The 12,116-nt window shown below is 44.0% G+C and overlaps 2 protein-coding genes across 2 annotated transcripts in view; one reads left to right on the top strand and one right to left on the bottom strand.

Moving 5' to 3' along the window:
* LOC131880418 (venom allergen 5-like) overlaps positions 1-3,500 on the top strand; it is an 8,758-nt gene extending 5,258 nt beyond the window's left edge. Inside the window, exons 2-4 of the mRNA XM_059227054.1 lie at positions 175-442; positions 759-821; positions 886-3,500. Of these exons, the coding sequence (XP_059083037.1) occupies positions 175-442; positions 759-821; positions 886-1,353 (799 nt within the window). The 3' untranslated portion in view covers positions 1,354-3,500. The remainder of the gene's footprint in view (positions 1-174; positions 443-758; positions 822-885) is intronic.
* Positions 1-12,116, bottom strand: part of LOC131880417 (uncharacterized) — a gene marked incomplete at its 3' end in the record, with an annotated part of 45,475 nt that overhangs the window by 32,111 nt on the left and 1,248 nt on the right. The window contains 7 exon segments of the mRNA XM_059227052.1: positions 8,737-8,859; positions 8,919-9,130; positions 9,210-9,335; positions 9,410-9,505; positions 9,581-9,773; positions 9,839-10,060; positions 10,124-11,745. Coding sequence (XP_059083035.1) covers positions 8,737-8,859; positions 8,919-9,130; positions 9,210-9,335; positions 9,410-9,505; positions 9,581-9,773; positions 9,839-10,060; positions 10,124-11,626 — 2,475 coding nt within the window. The 5' untranslated portion in view covers positions 11,627-11,745.

The raw sequence follows: 12,116 nt of genomic DNA, 5'->3' as shown, positions 1-12,116 counted from the left end.
AATCATTATGAGAAATGATGTATGAATCATATCTGTTGCGCCGTTTTTTTGCGGTCATCATTACATAATTGCCAGCCAATCGTCATTTGTCGTTCAATCTCGACCACAATTGCCATTCCTTGTGGTGGTCGTTATTGAAGATATCGATTTTGAACCATAACTCATTTATTCTAGGTGGGACGATGAATTAGCCCGGGTAGCTCAAGTCTGGTCGGAACAATGTGCCAGTGTGATATATTTTCATGGGAGCGATATGTACCCAAAAGTGTTTCATGAACGTGGAACAGAGCGAACAACGGAGGCATTCCGAGGTCCACCTGGTGTTGGCCAGAACATTGCTTGGGCATTAACCAAAGACGTCAATTTTACACGGATCATCGATGATCTGTGGTATAGAGATATTTCCCAAGTTCAACCACAATACATTGAGGATTTTCAACAAGTAAGTTCACAAAACAATCACCCGAGAGCATGAGGTTGCGTCAAATTAAAACCTTGCCTTTCCGACTGTTTTCTTTGCCATCGGTGCTGCAGCTAGCTTAATCCGTAAATTATTATCCACTTTCCTCACTTTCGGGCGATGTAAATACAATTAATTGTTGTCAAGTAAGATGAACTTATTTTTCTTTCTAATTTTGATTGTACTAAGCAAGACTTCAACGTGGGTGAAAATTCTTCTGCTCCCAACAGAAGATGGCATTTTTGCTTCTTGCACACTCACACTTCATAGTATCTTGTGTTTGGTTTTTTATTTTCAGATTGCAAATCACGATAGAGACATGACATTGGTGACTCAAATTTTGTGGGGAAGAACCACTCATGTAAGTAAACTCGGTAATGGAATCCCATTTTGACCAAGAGGGTAATGCAATTGCTTCACTTTAGGTTGGATGTGGGTGGACTCAATTCCCCGTGAAAGATTCGTCCCCCATAAGGATGATGAATAGCGGCTTGTTGGCAAAATATGGTATGGGCGGTGAGAATCAGACGTTGTACGAGAATTTCTTTGTATGCAACTACGGTGTCGGAGGCAATGTTTTGGGCGAGCCGGTTTTCAATTGCAACGACGGTGGGCTTGGCGATTCTGCTAATTTGAGTACGAGCGAACCTCTACATGAAACCACTAAGGCTATGGATGGGCTTGCGTCAACGGTTATAAAGTATCAAGACCAATATCAAAATGCCTCCCCTGAGACGAAGAAGACAATTCAAAATTGTTTAGAGGGAATCACTTGCACCAGCAATCAAAATTTAACATCAAATTGCACAACCAAGCACGTAAATTGTCTGAAGGTGTCTATTGGATACCTTGAGGGATTGGATCAATCTGATCTTGTCGCAAAACTGGAGTGACAAATTGGAGAGATTTTGTGTTCTTTAGCAAAATCATTCTCACAATGTCGCCAAGACCATGAAACGTGTATGAGCGAAGAGATCAACCAAGCTACGACCACGACCACTCAAAGCCCAAACCTCAAGGGGAATATCCAAAGCTCAACTACCATATCTCCCATAACGAAAACTATGTCGACAGAAACGGCAGTTGGGTCCAGCTCTTTTGGTGTCAAAACGTCCACAATTACATTGCCTAATGTAAATGTCGAGGTCACCACGTTTTCGGCTCTCAATGTGGAACACATGGACAGACCTGAGAGCAAACTTTCATCCAATGATCATGCGGAATCCCTTACCATCAAACCAGAGCCTCAAGAGTTCACCCCACCTGCAGAAACAGAGCCATCAATAGCAGTTCCAATCACCAGCGCTGTATTTGACGCCTCATCTGTGACCCAAAGCTCCGTAGGCGAGGTCAATAATGAATTCACACCTCCATCTGAGACTGAACCTCCTCTGGCGGTCGAAAATAAGAACATCTCCGCTCAAGCTTTTGATAACGACGAAGGCCCTGAGACAAAGCTTGAACCAGCCCTTTTGCCGCAAATTGAGTTGTTTCCCCGTATTGATATGGGGTTTTACAATGATTCAACCAGGTCGGAAGAGAGGCTCGCATTCTGCCTCAATAGCCTGGAGTGTGATCCAGAAGATAACCAAGTTGATTGTGTGCAATTGAACTTGTTCTGCAACCAGGGCTTAAACGTTACCGGTATTAATCCGAAGATAATTTTAAAGCTTTCAGAATGTATGATTCAAGACATCATCTGCTTCCTTCAAGGAGACAGTTTGTATGAGTATTGTAGAAATCGTTTTGTAAGTTGCGCAGACATAATCATGCCCAGCTTTGTCCGTATCCCCTTGGCTGATAATTCTTTGGAAACAAACCTTAGTGGATTAGATGGCTTTGTAGAGATCACTGGAATTAGTGAAATCTCTAACCAAAGTTCAACCATTGCTGGGAACGTGTCCAACAACGTACTTGAATCAATATCTCAAACTTTGGGTGAAATTGAACTATCTGAGTTGGGTGCAAATCTGACTTTGGATGATATTATAGCTGATAACACAACCCTTAAGATATATCAAGATATTCATATCATACTAAATGATGATCCGACCCAAAGCAATGGAACGATTGTTGAGCTTACCATCAATGGAACCACACTTCAAGTTGACATTGACAATCCATCAATAGTTCTTGACCCAAATTCTTTCATCATTGGCTTGGAAAATCAAACCAACATTGACAATCCAACAAAAGAGATGTTAATTGAGAAGGTCCTACAGAACTTTGGTGCAGTGGGAACAGTTTGTGCTCTTTGCGGGAAAGCCAACCACTCTTTATCCGTTGACTTAGATGGTGTGACCCTAAAGCACAAGCCGATTCTCGATACTGTTTTAATTTATCCTGCTCCGTCGCAACTGCAAATTCAATTATCCTTTTGTCTAAGTGCCTTATCTTGTGGAGAGCTACACTCATGTCAATCGGCCCAAATCAATTGTATTGGAGAGGATAACTTTAAGATTTATTCGCCCTTTGAGAGGAAAGCCATCGCTGAATGTCTCGTTGAAAACTTTCTGTGCCAAATAGACCAACAGATCTTAAAAATTTGTGGCAGTGGATTAGATTCGTGCCTAGACAACATGGAATTGAGCAAAAATTTACCTTTCACTACTTCAGAAGTAAAGGTTGAACATGGGTCCTTGCCTCCTCATGTTAATATCCTAAATGGAAACACGTCTACCCTACCTAACGGACATGTCGAAAAAACTGCAGTTAGAAAAATTGTCTTTGACATTGCCAAGGACATTACCCCCTTTTTAGACAAAACATCACAACGGCCACTATGGGTCAACATAGTGTGGAATAACCAAAACACTACCCTCCAAATGGAAGATAACTTGGTGATGAAGGAGACTCAGTCCAAGAACCCACGAGCACCAATTATTATACGAATTGAAACTAAAACCCCTTTTCCAACGTTCAACCAGAGTAGTCAATTCAATTACTACCAACCGCAAAATAAAAATTCTGACGCCGTGGTCAAACGAGTATTTGATCAACTGCTTATAATGCTGAGCAGAGAATATACAGCCAACTACAAAGACACAATAGAACAATTGGAACAACAAATTGTAAAAAATCATGACAAAGAGAGAGGAACAATATCCTTCAGCTTTTCCACCGAACATGAAACAAATTTTGGAAAAAACTCGGACTATGTTGTTCAGTTAACGAGGTATCCTCTGGGCATAAACAAAACATTCATGAAAAATATTTCAACTGTCTTATACACAACAAACATGAAGCAAACGAAACGATTCTTTTGTTCGCAAAAACTATGTTATCACATGATGCCCACGAGCTTGTCAAGGACAAAATCACACCCTTCATTGCCGCCACAGGAGATCAAGATCCAGCAGAGCAAGAGGCCAACAAGATTGCTGACTCTCTGTCCGTGATCTTCCAGGATGACCAGGTGGATTTGAGTGCTCCCATCACCTTGAAAAGTGATCCCCAGAACAAGATCATCATGGCCACAGTCAATGGTGCCGAGTCGGACATTGCGTCCAAGGTGCCTTTGAAGGATGCTCCTCCAGTGACCTTTTCCAAGAGCGACATTCCCTCCAATCCACGGCTGCACATGAGTTTGTCAAGGACAAAATCACACCCTTCATTGCCGCCACAGGAGATCAAGATCCAGCAGAGCAAGAGGCCAACAAGATTGCTGACTCTCTGTCCGTGATCTTCCAGGATGACCAGGTGGATTTGAGTGCTCCCATCACCTTGAAAAGTGATCCCCAGAACAGAATCATCATGGCCACAGTCAATGGTGCCGAGATCGGACATTGCGTCCAAGGTGCCTTTGAAGGATGCTCCTCCAGTGACCTTTTCCAAGAGCGACATTCCCTCCAATCCACGGCTGCACATGAGTTGTCAAGGACAAAATCACACCCTTCATTGCCGCCACAGGAGATCAAGATCCAGCAGAGCAAGAGGCCAACAGATTGCTGACTCTCTGTCCGTGATCTTCCAGGATGACCAGGTGGATTTGAGTGCTCCATCACCTTGAAAAGTGCCAGAACAAGATCATCATGGCCACAGTCAATGGTGCCGAGTCGGACATTGCGTCCAAGGTGCCTTTGAAGGATGCTCCTCCAGTGACCTTTTCCAAGAGCGACATTCCCTCCAATCCCACGGCTGCACATGAGTTTGTCAAGGACAAAATCACACCCTTCATTGCCGCCACAGGAGATCAAGATCCAGCAGAGCAAGAGGCCAACAGATTGCTGACTCTCTGTCCGTGATCTTCCAGGATGACCAGGTGGATTTGAGTGCTCCATCACCTTGAAAAGTGATCCCAGAACAAGATCATCATGGCACAGTCAATGGTGCCGAGTCGGACATTGCGTCCAAGGTGCCTTTGAAGATGCTCCTCCAGTGACCTTTTCCAAGAGCGACATTCCCTCCAATCCCACGGCTGCACATGAGTTTGTCAAGGACAAAATCACACCCTTCATTGCCGCCACAGGAGATCAAGATCCAGCAGAGCAAGAGGCCAACAAGATTGCTGACTCTCTGTCCGTGATCTTCCAGGATGACCAGGTGGATTTGAGTGCTCCCATCACCTTGAAAAGTGATCCCCAGAACAAGATCATCATGGCCACAGTCAATGGTGCCGAGTCGGAATATTGCGTCCAAGGTGCCTTTGAAGGATGCTCCTCCAGTGACCTTTTCCAAGAGCGACATTCCCTCCAATCCCACGGTTGCACATGAGTTTGTCAAGGACAAAATCACACCCTTCATTGCCGCCACAGGAGATCAAGATCCAGCAGAGCAAGAGGCCAACAAGATTGCTGACTCTCTGTCCGTGATCTTCCAGGATGACCAGGTGGATTTGAGTGCTCCCTCACCTTGAAAAGTGATCCCCAGAACAAGATCATCATGGCCACAGTCAATGGTGCCGAGTCGGACATTGCGTCAAGGTGCCTTTGAAGGATGCTCCTCCAGTGACCTTTTCCAAGAGCGACATTCCCTCCAATCCCACGGCTGCACATGAGTTTGTCAAGGACAAAATCACACCCTTCATTGCCGCCACAGGAGATCAAGATCCAGCAGAGCAAGAGGCCAACAGATTGCTGACTCTCTGTCCGTGATCTTCCAGGATGACCAGGTGGATTTGAGTGCTCCCATCACCTTGAAAAGTGATCCCCAGAACAAGATCATCATGGCCACAGTCAATGGTGCCGAGTCGGACATTGCGTCCAAGGTGCCTTTGAAGGATGCTCCTCCAGTGACCTTTTCCAAGAGCGACATTCCCTCCAATCCCACGGCTGCACATGAGTTTGTCAAGGACAAAATCACACCCTTCATTGCCGCCACAGGAGATCAAGATCCAGCAGAGCAAGAGGCCAACAAGATTGCTGACTCTCTGTCCGTGATCTTCCAGGATGACCAGGTGGATTTGAGTGCTCCCATCACCTTGAAAAGTGATCCCCAGAACAAGATCATCATGGCCACAGTCAATGGTGCCGAGTCGGACATTGCGTCCAAGGTGCCTTTGAAGGATGCTCCTCCAGTGACCTTTTCCAAGAGCGACATTCCCTCCAATCCCACGGCTGCACATGAGTTTGTCAAGGACAAAACACACCCTTCATTGCCGCCACAGGAGATCAAGATCCAGCAGAGCAAGAGGCCAACAAGATTGCTGACTCTCTGTCCGTGATCTTCCAGGATGACCAGGTGGATTTGAGTGCTCCCATCACCTTGAAAAGTGATCCCCAGAACAAGATCATCATGGCCACAGTCAATGGTGCCGAGTCGGACATTGCGTCCAAGGTGCCTTTGAAGGATGCTCCTCCAGTGACCTTTTCCAAGAGCGACATTCCTCCAATCCCACGGCTGCACATGAGTTTGTCAAGGACAAAATCACACCCTTCATTGCCGCCACAGGAGATCAAGATCCAGCAGAGCAAGAGGCCAACAAGATTGCTGACTCTCTGTCCGTGATCTTCCAGGATGACCAGGTGGATTTGAGTGCTCCCATCACCTTGAAAAGTGATCCCCAGAACAAGATCATCATGGCCACAGTCAATGGTGCCGAGTCGGACATTGCGTCCAAGGTGCCTTTGAAGGATGCTCCTCCAGTGACCTTTTCCAAGAGCGACATTCCCTCCAATCCCACGGCTGCACATGAGTTTGTCAAGGACTTGATCAAAAGCTTTTTTTGTCATTGAAGGGGAATTGTTCGATTCATTCGGCCAGTTATGTTTTCGGTTCCCGAATTTTGGCATAGCCTTTTGGTTTGCAGGGGAGCCTAGCTCATCTGAATCGTTTGATGATTTGACAACAACACTTCCAAGGTTGGAACTGATTTTCCCTCATTCGTTTTTCTGTTTCCGGGATGTAACTCAAGGTATGTTTTACTGTTTGTTTGATTTGACCATTTATATTGGATTGAATATTGTGTTTGTCCTACAGGTCCTCTGTTCCATTTCTAAAAGTGGAATCGACTACGAGCACAGCTTCTTCTATAAAACCGAATTGTCTTCTGTTTCTAATACTCCATCGGAACCTGTTACAAGTCAAAGTATAATTGGGAGAATCAGGGACATCGTTTTGGTCTTGTTGCTTCAACATTTACTGGTTTGATGTCGCAACCATAGGTCTTCCAGCTTCTCCGGTCGGAAGGAAGACAAAGTCCATCTCAGCGACCGCTCAATGCAAAAGATCCTTTTGATCGTGTTCGGCCAACAGTTTTTGATGAGGTTTATTTTGATGGAAGCGTGCTTAACATTTCGCTGCCTGTTACTGAAACGGATATCAAGAAAGTGAACACAAGTGCTCTGAAGGTGAAGTTGGTGTTGTTGTTTGAAAGTGTTTTGACTCAGGCCTTTCAACCTTCCTCAGATAAGCCAAAATTCGTGTAAAAAGTCACTGAGACTCAAGATTCTAAGCGCAATCATGGCCCTGTTCATCAATGCTGAGGTGCTGACAGTCCCAACTACGAATTTAATCCGCAGATAGGAAATCCGAGTGGTTCCACAAGCAAAGTTCAAGTTCCATTTCGAGGAGAAGGCCGAATTCCCAACCGCCCTGCAGTTCAAACCTCTGCCAATGAAGATCCTGCTTCAAGTAGAGAGCCCGGCTATTATCCCGACCCTCGCACAACAGAGGACCATTCAATCCGGCATTACTCGACCGATTTGGCGGAGTTAACCCTAAATTGCCATCTTTGAGCAATCGAGAGGCTTATGATCCCTTCGGTATCTTGGATATGGTGCCTCAGGTCGAATTTGGAACACCCGTCGATTTTGGTAATATACACCCCATTCAATTCAAACCGGAAGATGCAATTCAACCCATAACTACTGGGGAGAGTAATTTACCAACAACTAAGTTTCAAAATGACTTCCAAGAGACCACTCTACCTCCTGATGAAGAAGCAAGATTGTCTAACATTTTGGATATATTGTTAAATGAAAAAGGCATAGATTACATTAATGCTGTTCCCGACGATGATGACCAAAGTTTTGACAACAACTTGAACATCTTGTTTAGTCGAGAATCAGCGGCTGACATCGTGAATGCAACAGTGGTGGAAGACTTTGATTATGCTCGTCGAATCCGAGATGCCAAAAATGCCATTAGTTTTGCGACCATTTCCTCAATAATTATTGGTGCCATTTCATTGCTCTTGATTGGTTTAGTCCTCTTTATGATTATTGCCAGAAAGAGGAGAAGATCATATTCTACCACCACACCAACCCAATCTAGAACCACTATAACGGGCACGCCCATAATTGTTGACTCACCATCAGTGAGTGATATGTTTAATAGTGGTCCTCAATCTGTGGAAAATCCTGAACCTGTGATGCCAATTGACGGACATCAAACTATTGTGACCTCCTATGAAGAATTCATGTTTTCTGGAGGTGCCAAAGGGAACATTTTGAGTAGTTTACACCATGCAACAGATTCTGGCCCTTCATCCTTAGAAAGTGAGCACAGGGTTCCTCCGACCCAAGATTTAAAAGACGGTGGCGATTATCTGTTTGCTAGGTCGCGTCCCTAATTCTAAAGTGACGAACAAGGCGTTGTCATACTTAAAACATTGTATAAACTGAAGTGAACAATCAAAATATCTTAACCCAATCTTTGAAACGCGTGACCAAACTTTTTCGTCGTATCCAACTCAGTTCTTCTTACTTCGGGATGGCGAAAAACAATAATGAAACCATCTCGCATCTGTGATATTCTAGTCAAATCTGAGTGCTATTATCATTTACATATTTTTCTCCATGTGATTAAGTGAAGAAATAAATCATGAACCGTCTTACCTCCTTGATTTTTTCAATTGGGGCTTGAAAGAGTTGACGCATGGTTTTGACATCGAGGCGAATCATTCCGTGTGAAGCCCAAGAAATCCCTCGATGACCAAACTTGTTCACTGCAGATCCAATCTATTGAACAAAATTAGTAGCGGAGGTTGGTCTTCTAAACTTGTTGATTTAATCCTCACATCTTTTCCTTTTTGTCGTTTGTAGAAGTCTATGAGGGAGAAGGGTACAGCCACGTTCAAAGGAGTCATTTTATACGGAGAGCAACTCCTTTTCCTGGATTCGAAAGCAATCATGAGGTCAATATAACCCATGGGCCTTTTCTTCTTGAATTGCAGCAGCAATTCTTGTCCCAGTACATCGCTCAAAAGCTCTTCAAAGGCTTCATCTACGCCTAAAAGGACATTTCGACGATTTAGAACGAGAGGTCCGAAAATTAAGTGCACCGATGTATTGTGCGTTGTTTCACTTACTAGTGGATCCATAAGGTCCTCCGGTGGCTTTGAAAAGCTCTTTAAGCTGACCCTCTTTGTTGGTGATCTCATGAACCGTAATGTCAACGGTTCCACCACCACAATCCACAACCATGTACCTTCCACCTGGTCAAAGACATTCAGTTACAATAAGTTCGCTTTCGAGTGTTTCTTTTCTGACGTCCATAAGGTTGACTTACCTTGGTGGAGAAGATCATTGACAAGAATGTTAGTGTTTTCGTTGTCCTCGTCAACAGGATCAAAACGAGTTGTGGTTAGTGAGTTAGTTTGCCACTCTGGAACGATTGGATTAGCTAGCGAATATGAACAGACACGACAAGATAAAACTAGGGAAACTAAATGATTTGTACCTGAGCCAGATTCTTCAAGAACAAAATCCGAAGACAAGGACACCTTATCTGGATCTTGGTGATCTTAAAAGATGGACTTTGGTCGGTCTGGCATCAATTGATTCAGTCTCAATTTCCGACAATAGATAGATGCTGCTTCGGGCTCCAGGGCGATCAAGACTTGATCGGGGATTTTGGGACTTCCAATGCCAGCCTACATTTTGGGATCAAATTGAAATTCAATTTCTTTGGAAAATTAAAATAAAACCAAATTCCTACCGCGTAAGCTGACTCGCGCATAAATTGCTTTGCCTGTTGGCGCCAGATGGCGGGTACCGTAACTACCCATCTCACGTCATCCATCACTACTTTGGAACCAATGGAATCAGAGAGTTCCTTGAGAGCATGATCCTTGAAGTATTTCAAGGTATGTGAAAACACTTCAAGAGCAGAGAGTTCACATCCATTGGCCGACTTCACTTTGGTGGAGCGGTCGATTTTCTGCGCAAAAATACATAATTTCTAATGGAGACTAAAAAAAAAAGAAAGTAAGCTATTTGATACCTTATTATGATGTAGGATCATTTTGAATTTGTCAAAGAAATACCACTTTTTGGCTTCATCTGGTACCAAATCGTGATAAAAGTCTCTGGCTGAAAAACCAAAGGAATGGAATTGCTTGTTCGGGTTCAATAATAGGATGGTGGGTGTTTTTTGATTGTTCATTCCGGGGTCGTCACCTTCCCATTTTCTCATGATATGAACAGTGTCAGTATCATGAGTAAAACTGAAGGCATATCCACTATAAGTGGTTCCAAAATCGATGGCTACTACCACATAATGGCTGTACTGTGGAGTATCATTTAAAACGTTGGTTGTTTGTCGCTCGCCTTCATTTTGAACCATTTCCATTGGAACTGGGGTCATGAACGAAGTTAACCTTTCTTTCTCTGATCGACGTTCCGTTTTGGGGCTACTTTGAACCATTGATGAAACATTGTCGCTAGACCTTATTCCCTCGCATGTTCTATTCGAATATGCAGGACGATGATTGGTAGAAATGGAGCTGTTTTGGTTTGCCAACGGGCTGGACTTCAAGGTAGCCAAGGCTTGGTCAATCTTTTCTCGTGTGGGACTGAGGGATCGCAGAGAGCGGACAGAATATTGCGGTGATCCAGATCTCTTTGGTGGCATGGGGGCTGAAGAACGATTCGACGACTTCTCCAATGCCAGTTCATCTAGTTGTTCAATAGTCTTCACAGAGTCCGGAAGAATAGGTAAGTCCACCCGGCGAGGAGTCTTCATTGACTTATCCGCGCTCTTCACTAATCTGGTTGAGAATGGTATGGTCATTCCATATTGACCCATGGGGGACAATGATCGACCTCTGTGTTTCATAAGGTTTGACGTTCCTTGCTCATAAGAAAAGGGCCTTTGAATACAATTGGTAGACATTGAGTTGGCGGAATTGGATCTTCCGGACACGTTGTGCTTGGGGCCAAATGCATGATAAGTTTTCGATCTCTCCTTCCATGAGGGTTGAATGTAGTACGAATGGTATTCTCCCGTTCCACTCGACGACTTTGGATGTCCAGCTTCAAAATTCTTCAAGACAAGGGTTCGGTTGCAAATCATGTTCTCGCTGAACTTTCGGGGTCTAGCTTTTGGGTAGGATGAGGGGGAATGTGAGGAATAGCGTTGTCCCCTGGCATAGTAGTATCCCGCATTAAATGAGGACTCATCTGTTTGGGTCATCGAAGTTCTCCGTCCCCCATTTCTTAGGTTCAGATTGCGGCTCGAGGACCGAGGGTTGGGTGTTGGAGCGGAACTGGGGCCCTTGTTGATGCTTGACCCCGGCGGGATAGAAATCTCCTCGGTGGCATTGTAGCTTTCACTGTACCTCTTTTCAAACGAACTTGACGGGCTGACCGATTTGTTTCCATTCCGGAAGAAATTGGATCTAACTTTCTGGGAATTTGGTGAGGAGCTTGGACTTCGACTAGAACAGGAATCCAACTTGATGGGATAACGTCTGGCCAAATGGCTCCTCTCTAGTTGAACCTCCATGATTTCCACAGTTCCAAGAGACGAGAAATCAGCCTCGGTGCTCAAAGTGGAATCAAGACTGTGTTCAAAGGAGTGAGAGACGCATTGATACTCAATTTCTCTTCCAAACCTGGAATGATCTAAAAATTGGCAGCACATTAAAAGGTGACAAAAAATGAAAAAAAATGGAATTTGACAGTAATATGAAGACTTTCATTCTAAGCGAAACAATGGAGATCTATTGTTATGCTAAGCCACCCCAATAGGTATGGAAATGAGGGTTGTTTTTGCTGTCCCCTATATTTCTAGTTCGTGTCTTGTTAACCTTTAAAAGTGTCTAAGAAAAAGTATTTCACCACTTGCAAAGCTCAATACTAATTCAAGACACCTGATAAAACATTGGTCTGAAATGGGCATTCGAGTTGTGAGATGAATAAATCTATTTTAATGCTTATGTGTTAATAAGGAAAACATAACATTTGTCAAAAGTTTGTTGAATACTACTTTCCAA

The sequence above is a fragment of the Tigriopus californicus genome, chromosome 5 (genome assembly GCF_007210705.1).
Source record: "Tigriopus californicus strain San Diego chromosome 5, Tcal_SD_v2.1, whole genome shotgun sequence".
NCBI lineage: Eukaryota > Metazoa > Arthropoda > Copepoda > Harpacticoida > Harpacticidae > Tigriopus > Tigriopus californicus.
This window is presented reverse-complemented; position numbering and strand designations above follow the sequence as displayed.